Source organism: Electrona antarctica (assembly GCF_951216825.1).
Source record: "Electrona antarctica genome assembly, chromosome: 6".
Classification (NCBI taxonomy): Eukaryota; Metazoa; Chordata; class Actinopteri; order Myctophiformes; family Myctophidae; genus Electrona; species Electrona antarctica.
The window spans coordinates 8,756,498-8,775,534 of NC_136811.1; the positions used below are offsets into that span (position 1 = coordinate 8,756,498).

Here is a 19,037-nt window from a genome sequence, read left to right on the forward strand (position 1 = left end):
TTATTGAACATAAACAGTATACTTTTGGTGGAAGAATAACACGCCGAAAAAGTTAAAATGCTCAAATCCAAAGCACTTGTCTCATAAAAAAAGAGCAAACAATGGAAGACACAAACTGAATACACTTTTATTGAACAGTTCATGATGTTTTAGAAAATGTTCTGTGCCTTGGACATTTGCTAATACACAAGCAAGCAGCCTACTGTAGGACTAATGAAAGCCTTTAAGATTATAATGTAAGATTCATGTTCATCTAAAATGAACACAGATTCTAACCCAGATTGAAATGTATAACAATTAACGTCGTAGAGCCTAATCCTAATTTACAGTAAGATTTTGTCACATAGCAGGAAAAAAAGACTTCGGCCACATCTTGTGTCACGTACGTCACATCCCACTGCACAGTAAAATACCCAGAACTCCTTTTGGTTAAACACTGAGTATTTTACTCTCTTTTGAGACCAGAACTGTGGCTATTATGATCTGTTTGTTTTATTGTCCACCTTCCACTCTAACGTGATAGTTGTCTCCGGTGAACGTTTGTTTTATTGTCCACTGTTTTATTGTTGTCTCTGGCGACTCTTCATTCTGTCTTTCAGTGTGTTCTTCTTGGCGAGGATAAGCGTGTGTCCTTTGGCTCATTTACGCTAAACACTGGTAAACAGCTGCGTTCGGTGTGTTGGCTGACGACTGCTCCTCAGCTGCAGGCCGATGGTGTAAGCGTCGTAGGCGTACACGGGGCTGGCGATCACACTAAACACCACGCCTGCGATGCCGGCACCATCCACATGAAGGTGGAAGTGAAGGATCACCATGAGCCCTATGGTGATGAGGGAGCTGATGAGGTACAAAATGCTGAAAAGGACAGCACGGATGAGATCACCTATGCAGAGCCACTGAAGGACAGTGGCACTGAACCGCTTGCCCAGCTCCATCACGAAGATGACAATATAGGCAGCGCTAAAGATCATCGCACAAATGGGCAGGTAGATCCAGTTCCAGGTTCCGGCCCAGACGGCGTTGCAGATGAGAACGACGAGGCTCAGGACTACTTCTGTGGCGAGAACGAGTCCCTTCTTAGTCTTCACGTAACTTATCGGTGTCTCCTGGACGCTGGCCTCGGGCTCGGAGCTGGATGCAGTCATATCAGCCATTCTGTTACTAAATATTCTTTAACAGATTGTTCAGTTCAGTAGCTGTCTTCTCGGTGGCTGTATAGCTCAGAGTGGCTTTTTTTCATTCACAAGCTTTAACTTCTGTCTAAAACATCTACTGTACTTCCTCATTCAGAAGTAGGCTACCATCCTCCTCTGACTCATATACTGTGAGGTGGCAAAATGTCTTTGGTACCAGTTTGTTTTACTTATAGTAACATAACTAGGCCCGTCACAATTATTACATAATCGCCCAATTGCAATTATATGATACTAATACTTATAGTGCCACCCAAAAAAAAGCAAAAACAAATAAATGTGAAATTAATAATAATAAAAATTAAAACATTTAAAATGGGTTTATTTAAAGTTGTGGAAAAAAGGGGAGGGGCCTAAAGTGATGACGAAAAATGGCGTTGCACCTAAGTAGCCAGCAGAGGTGTTGCGTAATAAGGCAGTGTCATGCTTACACACACAAACTTATTTAAGACAAACCCAGGTTTTCAGGAAACATTCAAACAACTTGGTCATACTTGGGATGTTTCAACAGAGCTCTTTGACCAACTGTAGCAGTTCAACCTTGCCATGCATACAAAAAGTAGACAGGTTTAATATTTCTAACTTTTAAATTTAAGCAAACTTAAATTATATCCTTGATGATAATTACAGTAGCCCACTGTGTACAAATTATATTACGACACAAATCGACAAATAATAGTATGGTAGTTAGATACAGTATGAGAAATAACACGCACACACGCACGCACGCACGCACACACACACACACACACACACACACACACACACAGCATACCTGAGATCCTTGGCTATAGTTTCTTATCTGTCCTTCCCCCACTGTCACCTCTCTACCAATCTCCATGTCTGCTTTGTTGGCTACCACCACTGTAGGAACAACTGGCGCACGCAGGCACACACACACACGCACGCATGCACGCACACACACACACACACACACACACACACACACACACACACACACACACACACACACACACACACACACACACACACACTCTACGTCCCTGTGCTTTTTTCTGCAAACTGTTTATAAAGTAATCAATGTATGGAGGTATATATGCACCTAAAGGCTGGGCTCTCAACAGTTGCAGGAAACCTTTGCAGGAAACTATGGCATCACATTTATTGCACTTTGTGTGCTCAGCCTCAGAGTCATTTCCCTCTCTGTTAACCACACTCTGTTAACCATCCTCTCTGTTAACCACAACTATGCAATGCCATAGTTTCCTGCAAAGGTTGTTGCAACTTGCACCAGTTGCACGTCCACATTGAGGAAACATCTCAAAATCAATACGCCTACACGAGTCACAAGATTAATCTACTCACTCATGTCAAGTAGTAGAAGTCACCCCAGTAACTTGGCTCTGCTTGCATGCATGCACAGACACAGCGGAGCTAAATGACGACTGATGAGAACTGTTTGGGGAACCATTAATACAAAAACGATGGAACGGGCTCCGGATCCACAATGTCGGAACCGGGTCTGAAATGGACCGCGTTCCGAATCCCAACCTTACCAATGACTAGTCTAAACTAGTCATTGGCACCCCCTCTAGACGGAGTTCTCAACAGGCCCGAAAATTAAGGTCCGGCCCAACCTGGGCCCTCATCAGACCCTGTACACTCAATACACTGCCACCCTTAGATCTCTATATGTAGAGCTGACCTGTTCTGACATTCCATATATTGATCTGACCTCATCAAACCCTGTACACTCAAGACACATTATGGCCAGTACATAATTCACTCCATATGTTGATCTAACCCCCCCATTCCAAAGCACCAGCGCTCGCCATGCAGCCCTTATAGTGCGAGGTCGCTTCTCGCCCTCAGGCGTCTTACTGGATTTATATGAGGGATATATATATATATGCAAATTACACTAATAAGGAGGTTGCATATCCTAGTTATGGAAAGAGAATATTTTCTAGACATGCAAACAGACTTACACTGTCTATAAGATCATGAGTATTAATTAACTTAAAGCAAAGAAATATGGCCATTTCTGGTTTTGGTGTGATTATTACATAATTATTACATAGACAAAAGGTTGCATGATTTATTTATAAGATGATAATAATTCCTGGAGTTGTAAACATACACTTAGAGTCTGTGGGAAGCTTTCAAAGTTGACTAAAAGTAAAACATGCAGCAATTTGCTGATCGTTTTTGCATAATTTATGGCAATTATGCTAATTAGGAAAGGTTGTATGACTTCACAATGGTAACAGATGAATTTCTGAACATCACAAACATGGACTTAAACTCTTAGATCACCTTTATAAGTTACCTAGACGCAAAGTTCTTGCCATTTTCGTTTTTGACCATTTATTAGCCATGCTAATTGCACATGCTAAACTCAACAGAAAAAATTGGAGACATGTTTTTTTGGCATTCTGGTAACCCCAAGAATCAAGATATACCTGTTTCCAAAAATTAACATTCCAAAATCACCGGCATCAGAATCTGATTGATAGGCTCCCCTACTAATAACGCTATAACGCGGGTAACGCTCGCACAATAACTATAAGGCCGTTATGGAATGGGGAAATGTAAAGCGTTAGGTTACAAGTTACTGCAAAAAGTAGCGCCGTTAGGTAACGTAACGTGATGTAAGGGCGAGTTAGGCCTACTACTACTACTATAATATATTATTATTACAAAACATACATTAACCACTTCAACCCTATATAATACTGCACTCATAGGCCATTTGAAAACGCGTCACAGTGACACATTGTTAGCTTGTAAATCTGATATTTTCAAAGGAATTTTATACATTTGAAAACTTGTGAAGTGGGACCTTCTGCCTAATGGGTACTTTTCAGGGGTCATCGACATGTCTGTACACAGACAAACATGTCCATGGCAATGTTTGTATTTTATTTTTATTACACAGTTATAATGTTCTTATTTTGATCATACGATGCAATTACTGAAAGTCTCCAGGTTTTATTCAGAATATGTATTACACTTATTTACTACGACACTGTATGGCATATTATTAGGAGTCAAACTAGTACTAGTGGTTCTCAAATGTTTTATTTTCAGAGAACCCCCTTAACTCTGAGAGTGTACAAATGGAACCAAATGGACCCGTAAGGGTCCTGTTGTGTTCATTCCGGGCTAGCTCTTTCTCTTTCTTGTAATATTATTGTCCACTCATGTTGTATGTCCGTGGCAAAAATGGAATTTGGACAAAAATGTCCAAGTGTCAGTAGTTATTTCACCACTTCGGAGCATAAAACTGAGAGGATATCATTAAAAAATATACCGGTGTATATATATTTAGGTTTGCTTTTTGTAGTTACAGTCAATTAAGCCTCATCCTGGTGGCTTTTAAAGAAAATGGTTAAAAGATTGTGTAGGAATAAAACACAAGGGCCACATCTTATTGAACATAAACAGTATACTTTTGGTGGAAGAATAACACGCCGAAAAAGTTAAAATGCTCAAATCCAAAGCACTTGTCTCATAAAAAAAGAGCAAACAATGGAAGACACAAACTGAATACACTTTTATTGAACAGTTCATGATGTTTTAGAAAATGTTCTGTGCCTTGGACATTTGCTAATACACAAACAAGCAGCCTACTGTAGGACAAATGAAAGCCTTTAAGATTATAATGTAAGATTCATGTTCATCTAAAATGAACACAGATTCTAACCCAGATTGAAATGTATAACAATTAACGTCGTAGAGCCTAATCCTAATTTACAGTAAGATTTTGTCATATAGCAGGAAAAAAAGACTTCGGCCACATCTTGTGTCACGTACATCACATCCCACTGCACAGTAAAATACCCAGAACTCCTTTTGGTTAAACACTGAGTATTTTACTCTCTTTTGAGACCAGAACTGTGGCTATTATGATCTGTTTGTTTTATTGTCCACCTTCCACTCTAAGGTGATAGTTGTCTCCGGTGAACGTTTGTTTTATTGTCCACTGTTTTATTGTTGTCTCTGGCAACTCTTCATTCTGTCTTTCAGTGTGTTCTTCTTGGCGAGGATAAGCGTGTGTCCTTTGGCTCATTTACGCTAAACACTGGTAAACAGCTGCGTTCGGTGTGTTGGCTGACGACTGCTCCTCAGCTGCAGGCCGATGGTGTAAGCGTCGTAGGCGTACACGGGGCTGGCGATCACACTAAACACCACGCCTGCGATGCCGGCACCATCCACATGAAGATGGAAGTGAAGGATCACCATGAGCCCTATGGTGATGAGGGAGCTGATGAGGTACAAAATGCTGAAAAGGACAGCACGGATGAGATCACCTATGCAGAGCCACTGAAGGACAGTGGCACTGAACCGCTTGCCCAGCTCCATCACGAAGATGACAATATAGGCAGCGCTAAAGATCATCGCACAAATGGGCAGGTAGATCCAGTTCCAGGTTCCGGCCCAGACGGCGTTGCAGATGAGAACGACGAGGCTCAGGACTACTTCTGTGGCGAGAACGAGTCCCTTCTTAGTCTTCACGTAACTTATCGGTGTCTCCTGGACGCTGGCCTCGGGCTCGGAGCTGGATGCAGTCATATCAGCCATTCTGTTACTAAATATTCTTTAACAGATTGTTCAGTTCAGTAGCTGTCTTCTCGGTGGCTGTATAGCTCAGAGTGGCTTTTTTTTTTGTTGCACCTAAGTAGCCAGCGGAGGTGTTGCGTAATAAGGCAGTGTCATGCTTACACACACAAACTTATTTAAGACAAACCCAGGTTTTCAGGAAACATTCAAACAACTTGGTCATACTTGGGATGTTTCAACAGAGCTCTTTGACCAACTGTAGCAGTTCAACCTGTCCGGGACCACCTCCAGTGACGTGAACGAGATCCGCTACCAGCTTCTTTTTTTTGTCTATTTCTCCATGCTCTGTGCCAATTACCAGACTCGAATATGGAGATGCTCTCAGGCTCAGCAGACTCACCCATCTGCACCAGATCACTGGTGAATTACCATTCAAATAAACATGCTCTGAGAATGCACCCATCTACATTTTTGGACCAATGGACTTCTATAAGTTACTGTCCACCACAGGCTTCAACAACAGAGTTTTCGTTTGACAGGAGACAGGACTTGATCACATCTACTATACATCTGAAATGTACGGATCAGGAGACCCTGCCAGCAGAGAGCTATGGGTGGACATCGATGTGATGGAAGAGGGCAGCTGGAAGGTCCATAGCTTCCTGTCCACCACCCGCAGACAAGCAGCGGTATGGACTCTGTTCATGAGATTAGTTTCAGATTAGTCTTTATCTTCTGTGTATAAAGTGGCCAATGGAGGAATACATGAGAAAAGTGAAAATGTATAGAAGGCAAGATTGGAATCGTCAAAATCCTAATTCAGGGAATCGATTTTACTTCCAAACTGAATAGAACAAAGACACACTGGGACTGATACTGATACTTGTGCGTATTTTCCTTATTCACTGACTTATATGCTTGCCTTTGCTTTCAGAGAGTGAATCTGTCCTTTGACTTTCCTTTCTATGGCCATATACTAAGGAAATCACTGTGGCAACCGGAGGTAAGTGTTCTACGGCTTTTGTCTGCACATTGTGAGAATTATAAATCATTAAAATATGTTGAGGGATAAGATACAGTGTAATAATTTGTTTCAGTCCATAATATCAGATGGAACCATACAATTCCACGGTCATGAAATGGTTTATATCCATTGTGTTTTCACGCCCTACAAAATAACTTAGGGTGACCTGTGTGCGTGCGTGTGTGTGTGCATGCGTGTGCTTTCCTTCACAGGTTTCATTTACACAGGCGACATCATCCATAGGATGCTAACAGCCACTCAGTATATTGCACCTCTGATGGCGAACTTTGACCCCAGCCTATCCCAAAACTAAGTAAGATACATTTAATACTATACGTTAATGGGAGGACCAACGTTGAAAGCAACCCACAGAAGACATACATTTGTACTGTACAGGGAGATGCTGTAGTGTAGGCTACACAGTGAAAATCCTTCCATTCTCAGCATTGAATGAGCACTTAAGGACCTCATATAATTTGTTGTTTGCCGTGTTGCACTCCGGAAACAGCAGATATACAAGCTCACAACGCGTGGCTTGTAGTACAGTAGGTTGTGTATTGTCAGTGTGCGACACCGAAAGCAAATTCCAGCTTGAGGGTTGTGATGTGTATAGGTGCAAAAGCTTGCATTTCATAGCATGTTGCATGCTGTCACTGTTGGTCAGAAACCTTGTATCTCCAAACTGCAACTTTCTTTTTTTGTCATTTAATGCCCTACTTCGTCATACGAGATTGTCAAGCAAAAGTAATGAAAATAGCCGATCTACAGTACAAGCTCGCAATGGGTTGCATAATTAGATCGGCCATTCTTCACAATTTCGGAAAATTTTCAATTCCATTCCATTTCCTGAAAAGTTATGGTTTTTGACATAGTTTCACTTTCTACCTGGCAGCGACGACGTGTATACTGATATTGTAAGTTCACTGTAGGTGTGTGTGTGTGTGTGTGTGTGTGTGTGTGTGTGTGTGTGTGTGTGTGTGTGTGTGTGTGTGTGTGTGTGTGTGTGTGTGTGTGTGTGTGTGTGTGTGTGTGTGTGTGTGTGTGTGTGTGTGTGTGTGTGTGTGTGTGTGTGTGTGTGTGTGTGTGCTGGAAACAAAGCATGCAAGTGATATGGGTGAGATGCTAACTCTGCCCAGTAAGTAACAGTAAGTACTAACAGTTACTAACAGTTCAGATTGTGAGTCTTCAACATGGGGTCCGGGACACTTAGGGGGTCTTCTGAGTTTCTACAGGGGGGCAACCAAATCTTTTTTTCTTTACATTCACTTGAACCATCCATGTCCATTGAACCAGACGTCCACAAACACAAAACCAGAGGCAGCTCCACAAATCACGTTCAACACAGATTTGGCTCAAATAAGGGGTTAAATTTGTTCTACTGCTATGCCACCAAAATGTGGAATGCCCTACCAACAGTCATAAAAAGGTCCTTGTATATTTAATTATCTGTCAAATGTTTCTATGAATTGAATACTCAGGACCCCAATGGAAACAAGCCATCTCTCTGGAAAGGACCCATATTTCCAAATGAGATGAGGATCAAATAGATCAAATGTTATTTAACATATTTGCTATGCTCTTATATCATATTATTGGTTCTGTTTTGTTCTTTTTTTGTGTGTTTGTGTATTGTGTTTATGTTGTATATTTTCAATGGACCCTGAGGCTAGAAAGATTATAAATTGCATTTACAATGAGTAAGCTTTGAGCTGCCCAACAGACAAAAAAGAACGCATGCAAGTATACCGAGCACGAGCAGTGTGCTGAGGTTGGCGAAAAGACACAATTAGAAACTAGAATAATAAATATTGTAAAAATAATATGTATAAAGGAGGGGTGATAGACTCGATGCATATCAGTTCAACTTCTGTAAAGTAATGATGTTTACTAATAACCTGTGTAGGTATAGATACATAATAATCCATGTGGGGTTGCCAGACAAAAAAACCTGCTGTCTATTAATGTTGTTAATGAATTTAATGTTTAATCTAGAGGGGTGTATTCATTTAACAAATGTGAAATGGTAGGATGGAAAGAAGGCTTCCTATGTATTGTCATACATTTCTTAGCGTTCTCAATAAAATGAGAAATTGCATCTGAGCCAGTCTTGCATGTTTTATTTTGGAGTGCAGCTTTTTCCCCACTTTGTTTTATGAGTTAAGTACTGTACATGGGTCTGACAATATTCCTGCCTTCCAGACTTTTAAAAAAAATGATATGTTTGTATATTAAAGGTTAAAACAAGTGTTAAATTGCTCTATATTAATAATAATCATTGCTAGCGTTTTTTTTTTTTTTTTTTTTTTAAAGTAATGGGGTATCCTTTTCTCTACTAAAACAAATCAAATGTATTTATATAGCACATTTAAAAACAATTCCCATTTTACCAAAGTGCTTCACAAGGCAGAATATAGTACAGTACAATGCAATATAATACAGTAAAATTCAGTGCAGAAGACGTCAATAATAGAACAGGCAAATAGGACAAAGTAAGGTGCAAGATCATGTCATGTCATACAAATGTTTTAAGTTGTGATTTAAAAGACTCAACGGAAACAGAACATACGTTTTCAGGTCAGGATATCAATTTCATCTAATCAGAAGAAAACTCATACAATGATACAGAATACAGGGATAAACTAGTGAAATTGGAAGTGATGGAAAAATAAATGAGCAGACAAATTGGAATTATACACCCTCTGCAATTTAACTAGTGTACCTATTATGCATACTGTTAACTTAATACATCTTTAACTATTAAAAGCCCCGATACTCTAATGTAATTATTTTCTGTGAATATTTGAATCCAGTTTGATTGAATACTTTTATTCGACGAATTGGAAAAACAGCACAAGCCACAGTCATCAGACATCTAAGGCTAAAAGCATTCAAAAAGTCCTCTTTACATTGTGTTGTGTTCCTACTGTATGTATTCAATTCATCAACAAAATTAAGTCCAGATAAATAAACAGACATAAAACTAAATAGTGGGCTGTGGCTAGTCAACCAAGAACCAACACGCTGGCCTGGAGGAGAAGGAAGACATTTCATCAAGTTTCTCAGTGAGTATGGACGTTATCTGAGAGTTCTTATGACATGAAAAGGTATTCGTTAAAGGATAGCATGTTTAATGGTGTTGTGGAACTTGTGGTCTTTTGGATAGTATATGATTATTATTTATTGTCAGTTCACACTGAAATGTGTCTTGCGACACAGCAGCCAAGTATGCAGAACACATACAGTACACACATTTGACATAACACAAAGAACAAGACAATTTACATACATAAAGACATGAAGACAAGAGCAATATCCACTGCTTAGATTACCCTGTGGCTACTACAACTCCTGATTTAAGCCTCAAGGTCGACTGGTGGACAAAGGACCTGTTTAGTCTGGCCTTATTGTATGCTGGTACACCATATATCCTTCCTGAAGGTAGCAACCTATATTCTCCATACAACACATGCTTAGTATTAGAGGTGATATTCCATGCTAACCTTAGGATGCTGTTATCATACGTGGATGTATAAAGTTTCTGAAGTTGTTGTCCAACAATCTTTGAACAAATGTTCAGTTGTTGCAGCAGTTGTGACTTTAGGGCTGCAGACAAACATCCATACCAGGTGGTACTACAGTACTGAAGAACACTCATAATAACAGTGAAAGACAAAAGAAGAATCCGTCTACTAGCACCGAAGGATCTTAGTAGACGGATTCTTCTTTTGTTTTTCACTTCTGTTATTATGAGTGTTCTTCATTACTGCTTCGGGACCCTGCTACCAAAGCTGTTGTATTACACTCAATGGTGGCACCATCATTATTGGCATTCAGTGATGCTTGCAGGACTCGGCCCCGTCTCGTTTCTGATTCTGATAATCTAGTATCTGACCGCATCACTATCGTGCAAATAATGGTAAAAGCACTAAATGAAATCCCTGTGGTTCATTGTTCACATTGTGAACCACTGACTAAGGACGTCTATGGCAGAGATACAAGCAAGCCACCATTTTTACCTCCATATTATAGTCCTATCGTTTGTCCTGCATGGACTCATGGTAACTTTCATTTTCCCAGTCCAGGGTGTTCATTTCACAACCTTGTATTTTGGCTTCATGGGTTCTCAATAACAAGCCAAAAATGGCAGCCATAAAAAAAAGGTCTGGTGCTGCTGCGCCTTCCATCATGATCATGGTCACCATTGCATGGTTTTGGAGCGGATTAGTTTCCTAGTTCAGTGCAAGGACAGTCTAAGAAGGATGAGACGCGAAGACCGTACGGGCGACGCCATGTTGCTTATGGTGCTCCATGGAAGGAAAGAAACATGCGCAGTTGAGACAAAGGCTGCATATAGCCCATTGCGCATGTTTCTTTCCTTCCAAAGCAACATGGCGTCGCCCGTACGGTCTTCGCGTCTCGTCCTTCTTAGACTGTCCTTGGTTCAGTGGTTCCCAAACTTTTTCATGTCAAGGACCCCCCAAATTCACTCTAATTAGCCCGCGGACCCCCATTTGAAAAGATATGCCAGGGACCCCCATAAGAGAAGATTTGTATGGCTCTAGCAGTGTTTTTCAACCCGTTTAATTTCAAGGACCCACAGTTTGACATGCATTAGTCTATGGACCCCCATTTAATAGCATTTCTATCTCTGGGACCCCCAATTTATATTGTAAAATCAATGCTAATTAACTCTGAGAGCGTACAAATGTACACTCTCTGAGTTACAGACCCATAAGGGTCCATTTGGTTCCAAATTATCATTTAGTCCCCGGACCCCACTTTGGGAACCACTGTCCTAGTTAGAGCGTGTCTGACGCTCAGCATGTAGGAGCGACGGTCAGACGATAGAGGGCGATGTTGTTCCAACACCAACCTAGAGAGAGACAGAAGACAGGATTCAAACAGACTAAACTGGGTGGGTTGTCTTTGTGTATTTTTTTTGGACAGTCTCTACAGAACTTTACTCAGCTGGTTTTGCCCAGCAACAAACCCAGATGACTGCCATGTTTTTAATCTGCTGTAGTTTTTAACTAGAACTAGAAACTACAATTTATAATGCACACTATATTTTCATCCATGCCCTTATCCCTAAAATGTCTCACATGAGCTTGTAGATTGGCAATTATTTTTTTCATCAAAATAGTAAAAAAAAAAAAAAAAAAAAAAAAAAGGCAAAGCCAAAGGCAAAGATCTTTAGGGATAAGGGGTTTTGCATGGACGAAAATAGTGCCCTAAATCGCTTCTCTGAAAACGGATGATGTACAAGCTCACAGTGAAACATTGTTGTTGTGAGCTTGTAGATCTTCTACATCTGCTGAATGTTATAGAAGGTATGCGTGTGAGTCATAAATTCCCGCATAAGTTATGCGGGAACGCCTACTGAGTGTCAAAAACCTACTTTCTGCCCTTGACAGCCCATACGAGATGTCAGCCCCTGCCTCCCTAAGTTAGGGGCAATTCACACTATGGTCCCGGGTGCGCACTCGGGACCACTTGGCAGATGTTGTGGTAGTGTGAATGATGCGTACCGTTCCCGGGAGGGGATCGCCCAACCGTCCCCGAGACCGCATGGGGGGCGGGTATCTGGACCATTGAAGTGTATTCAGATACGGATCGTTCCAATGTGAATGCATGAGTACCTAAAGAAGGAAGTGGACTGTTTTTTTTTTAAAGAACGTGACATGATCTCTAGTCGACGAGCCAAGCGTCAACAAAAAAAACACAGATGCTGCACGACGCGTAACACCAGCTCATTTATCAACGCCGCCCGTCTCCTGTTGAATCTGCTATACGCGCAGCACCGCAGTATGCGCTGATCTTGGACTACACGTGGCTCTTGGGCTTTGCTTGGCATAGTTTCCAAAGTAAAACAAAATAATAATAATGCTAAAGTAGAATCCAATATCAAACACGACACTGGAGCACAGAACTGACTGACACAGTGAATAGCAGGCAGGCTGACAGTGAAGTAGTATAACGGCAAAAGAGCCAAAAGAGGCAATGCAGTGTCTGGATTTATTGGAGACAATGTCGCAGAGTTGATGGTCAGTGTCCGTGCGCACCAGCCATCAAGCACACCGCCATCTGATGGATCAAAGTGTGTTATGCAAGTGTACCCGGGTGCTGCTGTTGAATCTCGGGCAATGTGAATCATGGCCATCGGGGACCATGGGCAACCGTATTCGGAAACGGTTCCAATGAAACGGATTCAGCCCTCTCAGTGTGAATTGCCTATTACACTCTCTGCACGTCCCTGCCACAGGGAGTGCAGTGCAGTGCCCTAACTCAGGGGTTCTCAACGTTTATGGCCGGGGACCCCCGGAAATGCTTTGGCAATGTCTCGGGACCCCCGCCCCGCCCCCTCCCGACCCCCAATATAAATTGACTGCTACAATAACCTTAAACCATTTTGGGCGGGAACCCCTTTTGGTGTTTTAAGCATTGTTATAATTTAGCTATTGAAAAATAGCAGATCTACAAGCTCATAGCGCGCCACCGAGTGGCGCGCTACGAGCTTGTAGGTCTGCTATTTTTGAAAAATCGTGGAAAAAAAATTAAAAAACAAAATCTTTTTTTTTTTTTTTTTGGAAAATAATTTGGGGACCCCCTAAAATAATTTGGCGACCCCCCGAGGGGTCGCGACCCACGGGTTGAGAACCCCTGCCCTAACTGATATGAGCTGTGTCATTGCTGAACCAGGTTTTTATAGCTGTGAAAGATAACAGCATCAGTGGAGGAAGCAAGCACAGTCATGCTGCTTTCACACAGGCTCTTATAGTGAACATATACAAGATGCACATCTTATAGTGAACATAAACGCTATTTGGGTGGAAGAAAAAGTTAAACAAATCCCAAAGCATGGTGAACGTGTCTTCACTTGTCTCATCAAATAAAGAACAAACAATGGAAGACACAAACTGAATACACTTTTATTGAACAGTTTAGAACAAAATGTTCTGTGCCTTGGACATTAAAGTGATCAGATTTGACTGAGAGCCTGTCATCACTAGAGGAGTTTTATTTATTTATTGTTTTAACCAAAATGAGTTAATAGCACTATAGGCAGACTATTTACATACTAGAGCATGTCTGAAATAAATGTCAGAGCTGAAATCGACATGTAAATATGAAATAAATGCTTAAACATGTAGCTAGGTCAGGTGTAATGTTAGTCCACAGAAGTGAACCTTTCAAGCCTGTTTTCTCAACTCGCTGTTTTCTGCAAGACATTACTCTATAAACCGCATACAATATGTCAATTTGAAGCTATGATTCCCTGCTTTCATAACAAAAATCATTTAATGTTTGTGTTAGTGACAAAACAAACATTAAACTGTCCATTGTCTTTTTAATTTTTTTTCTAAGGAAAAACAAACATTAAACCTGAATATAGGAGGGGCTATAGCACCCCTCAAAAATGAATAATCCAATGACAGGCTCCCATTCACGGTGGGTCAAATTTGCTATTACATTAACAACATTAGCAGCCTAGCTACTGTAGGACAGATGAAAGCCTTTAAGATTATAATGTAAGATTCATGTTCATACATCTAAAATGAACACAGATTCTAACCCACATTGAAAGGTATAACAATGTTGACGTAGAGCCTAATCCTAATTTACAGTAAGATTTAGTCATATAGCAGGAAAACAAAACGTCACATCCCACTGCATGATTCACAGTACAATACCCAGAGCTCCTTTTGGTTAAATGAACACTGAGTATTTTACTGTGTTGTCACTGTTGTTGGCTACGGCATCCTGGTCTTTCTGACATGACCTCTCCTCTTTTGAGACCAGAGCTGTTATTATGATCTGTTCCTTGACGTGACTTGTCTCCAGTGACTGTTCCTTTCATTGTCCACCTTCCACTCTAACGTGATAGTTGTCTCCAGTGACTGTTTGTTTCATTGTCCACCTTCCACTCTGCGTACTAGAGCTCTCAGATCCTCCACTCTCAAACTCCTTGCAGTTCCCCCGTCGAACCTTAAAACCAAAGGTTGATCGGGCTTTCTCTGTAGCTGCTCCGACACTATGATGAGGTAGAACGCACCCCCTCCCCCCAGGCACAGCCCCCCCTCGGACATGTGAGGGGAAAATACAAATTTCCCTAAATAAATGTAATCAAAACCGATTAGGCCCATGAGTAAATATGCTGTATCACATGGGCGCCTTATCCTGGTTAATTGGCTGTGTCAGTTTGTTCATATAACTTGCGTGTGGAGAGGGAAAGTAAAAGCCACTTTTCCGCGAAGACCTGGTTAACACACTGCTCCGGGCGGCACACCCCAAGGGGCCAGTGAGACGCTCCAACGTTGAAGCACTGGGCCCTAGTGGTAAGAGGAAGGACTGCAGGCGGACCCGTGCTTTAACACGTAGGACCATCACTCCCTACGTCACCCCGGACCTCAAATTTGAGGTCCGGAGGAGGTACTTCCGGCAGTCTTCCGGGTGCTTCAAAACGCCACTGAGCAGGCGTGCACACACATTTTGCGGCACACCCTACTGAACGTTCAGCACCTCCTACTGTAAATATCTTCCCGCGGCCCTGGCAAAATGTCTTTGGGAACAGTTTGTTTATAGGGTCCATAAGCAGGGCTCCAAACTAACTTTTTTTCACAGGTAGCACTGGTGCCACCTATACCTTTTCAGTTGGTAGCGCCCCCACAAATTAAGTAGCACCATTTATTTCTTTGTATAGCGCGGTATAGATACATGACCTTATCATGCCCCCACATCGGGCCCATTTATTTATGTAGCGGTTTCCACCATTAAAGGTTTTAATCATAAAATCTCCTACAAAGGTCACTGTGTAAATAACAGCAACCTACCTGGTTGTACTTCAAAACACTAAATGATTTCAACCCAACACAAAGTCTCTCAAAGTCAATAAAGGTAATACTTTATGTCTTTATCATTATAATATTCCACACACAGAAAGTCAGTTTAAGGTTTTGTGTTGACATGAAATGCAGTTCAGTTCATTCACTTTTAAGTCCACCCCACATTTAAACTCCACTTCTGGTTTTCACAATAACACATGCACGCACGCACGCACGCACGCACGCACGCGCGCGCCACACACACACACGCACGCACATCAGTGAGCTGGATGCAATCCTACCTGGAGGGGAGAGAACAGATGGTGGAAGTGAACGGAACACTGTCCCCCCCCCCCCTCCCAGTGAGCTGTGGCGTTCCACAAGGAAGCATACTAGGGTCTTTACTGTTCCTAATATATGTAAACGACATGACTTCAGCTTGTGACTGCAACTTGTTCCTGTTCGCAGATGACTCGGCACTGCTGGTCTCGGACAGGAACAAACTGCAGGTTGAAAAGGCCCTCAGCTCTGAACTCGGTAGTACACTGATAAAAGTCCATCGGACAAACAGTATATGTAACATGATTCAATCAGTTATGATTAACAAGCCACATTTAAGTATGTTCGTTTACAAGAATATGTCAAGTATTTCGATTATCATCTCTTGTTAAAAATACAAGAAAGTGTGCATTTATTTATCCAATGGATTTATTAACTTAATTCCAACCAATATTGTTCTGTACCCACACACAATGGTCAAAATGCATTAAAATTTACGGGCAAATGGTTATTAGGAACAGTAAATGTAACATGATTAAATCTGTTATGATTAACAAGACACATTTAAGTTTTTTGTGTACAAGAATATGTCACTTTTTTTGAGAATCATCTCTTGTTAACAATACAAGAACGTGTGCATGTATTTCTCAAATGGATTTATTTACTTAATTCCAACCAATGTTGTTCTGTACCCACACAAAATGGTCAGAATTCAGTAAAATATACAGCATTATGGCTTGGAAACCTGGACACGCCCCTTCAATAACTTTTGCCCCTTCAAGAAGACCTGACGTCAGACGCCATTTCACCGCGCACCTGCTCACAAACTTCTTCACCGAACCTGCATCACTTCACCGTTTTCCCACGGTTAAGGTAAGAATAATATTAGCCGAGCATTTGATTAAGGTTCAATTTAGCAAGTGTTTACATTATGTTTTGATTGGAGTAGTGAAAAACGGAGTGTTTGCTGCTGTACAGCACATCAAAGCAGATACACGTGTGACGGTTTTATTTTCGCGTCAGTGGCTGGTTGTTTTTGATACCAATGCATGTTGAACACGTTGTGTATTTGGTGTTTAAATTAGAAAGAGGGCTGTGAAACAACTCATTTGGTTTCACAACTTTCATGAAACTACGTTTCATCTTGACTGCAGCCTTGGACAGTCGCTAGCCCGTCTCCGGACCCCCCGGGTTGAGCTCCTTAGGGGTCCAAAGGAGCTCAACCCGGGGGGTCCGGAGACGGGCTAGACAGTCGCATACATTACAGTTCCCAACTTCCCGCATGACCTATGCAGCGGATTGACATTTTAATGGACGCGTTACGTGTGAAAATACAATCCGTCTTTGGATGATTAAATGTTTAAGCCCTATTCATAGTTTAGTTGTGTTTTTGATGAACGTGCTCATACTGTAGTGTATATCTATACCGTCCATGGCCAACACCTCCTCAAATTGAACGGCCGAGGGTAGCCAACGCGAGTACCCGGCCTCTGTCCCCGACACACACACTCGTCACGGCCAGCAGGACAGCGCTGTGTCCGTGGTTTTGCGAGCTGAGCTGTCAATTGCATTAGCATTAGGACAAGTGTGGCGAAGTAGAAACGTGGAGAGAGTGTGTTTTGGAACAAGCTAGCAGTGGTGTACATTGATTTGTGTCAAATGGAGTCTGTATGGCTGAAGATAAATGAACACATGACGTCGGTGGGAGTGGAGTTAGTGTGTTTTGGACAAACAGCGTGTTGTTTTTGTGTCAGCTGAAGCTTCATGTCAGAGTGTTTGTTGTGCCTCAGTGAGGCCAACCTCTTCCAGAGAGAGATGGAGACACTAAATCTCAGCTGGAGAAACATGTTGTTTGCATGCATGCATCGCTGCCTTGCATTTTTTGATGAATTGAACATGGTGGACCCTCTTGTAAACAAGTGTAATGCTTAATTGGATCGTCCACTCACAGTTAACAGCCTTTGTATTGAGTTTGTGCTTGAATTGTACTGTAATTCTGCAAACTGTTAATACATATTTCAATCAATCAATATCAATCAATCAAAGCATGCTATGTGCTACTATGCCAAGTGACTGACAAGTGTTGAGTCTGTCACTCACTTTGTGTGATTTATGGCGTTGTCTTTCTGTTAAAATCCAAATATGTTAACTTAATAACTCTGGACATATTACGACATTGTTTATTAATTGTGCACACGTGTAGCCTATTGTATTTCCCCACAGTCACAGACCAAATGTTATTCTCACAGTTATTATAACCAGTTTAACTTGCAAATATATTGTGGTTTAATATCGTGGTGGTTTCTAAGCATAGCCCAGGACATTGGACATAGACATTGGTGATCTTGCATTATAGTCGGTGTCAGGGGAAAAAAGGGTCCACATTTTGTGTGTGTGTGTGAAGCACACCTGCCCCAAATATAATGTTACTGCTTATTGGCTACATTTATGTACCTGCTTGTGATTCATGCATTGAAAGATCTGTCTGTTTTTATCAGATGTCTGATAAGTTGTTTAATTATGTTTACTGTGATGTCAGTCTTCTCGACTGACTTCTATGCTTGGAAGTATTCCTTGTCATTGGAGGAAGAATCACAGTTTAACCAATTTAACCCTACACATTGGCTATTTCAATACAGCAGATATTCAGTACAAGGTTGTAGATCAGCTATTTTCCAAACATGTATTTAAAATAAAGTATAGTATAGAGTCAATCGCACACATTCACGCGCGCACGCACGCTGTAGTCATGAGGTTTCACTAACTGTTTTTACTGTGATTTCAGGGTGGCTTCTCGACCGACCCACCCACCCCACCCCACCCCAGCCAGCCAGCCAGCTGACACATCCACTGCAGCTAGCTGGACTGGAGTGGTTCAGTCACACGGGTATTCTTTTGAACTCTGGTCCTAGATTGGCTAACATCTACAAGCTCAATGTTTTGCCTGACCTCTATGCTTGGAAGTATTCCTTGTCATTGGAGGAAGAATCACAGTTTAACCAATTTAACCCTACACATTGGCTATTTCAATACAGCAGATGTTAAGTACAAGGTTGTAGATCAGCTATTTTCCAAACATGTATTTAAAATAAAGTATAGTATAGAGTCAATCGCACACATTCACGCACGCACGCAGTAGTCATGAGGTTTCACTAACTGTTTTTACTGTGATTTCAGGCTGACCGACCGAACCAC

The 19,037-nt window shown here is 41.5% G+C and overlaps 2 protein-coding genes across 2 annotated transcripts; both read right to left on the minus strand.

The window, feature by feature from the left end:
• Window positions 1–647: 647 nt before the first annotated feature.
• Window positions 648–1,154, minus strand: LOC306924927 (proteolipid protein 2-like; the record flags this gene model as incomplete). The annotated part of the gene is made up of 1 exon (XM_079503608.1): window positions 648–1,154. One exon carries the CDS (start codon window positions 1,152–1,154, stop codon window positions 648–650), a length of 507 nt encoding a protein of 168 aa, XP_079359734.1.
• A 4,077-nt stretch (window positions 1,155–5,231) lies between these two features.
• Window positions 5,232–5,738, minus strand: LOC306924928 (proteolipid protein 2-like; the record flags this gene model as incomplete). The annotated part of the gene is made up of 1 exon (XM_079503609.1): window positions 5,232–5,738. The coding sequence occupies one exon, from the start codon at window positions 5,736–5,738 to the stop codon at window positions 5,232–5,234; it is 507 nt and encodes a 168-aa protein (XP_079359735.1).
• Window positions 5,739–19,037: the final 13,299 nt, after the last annotated feature.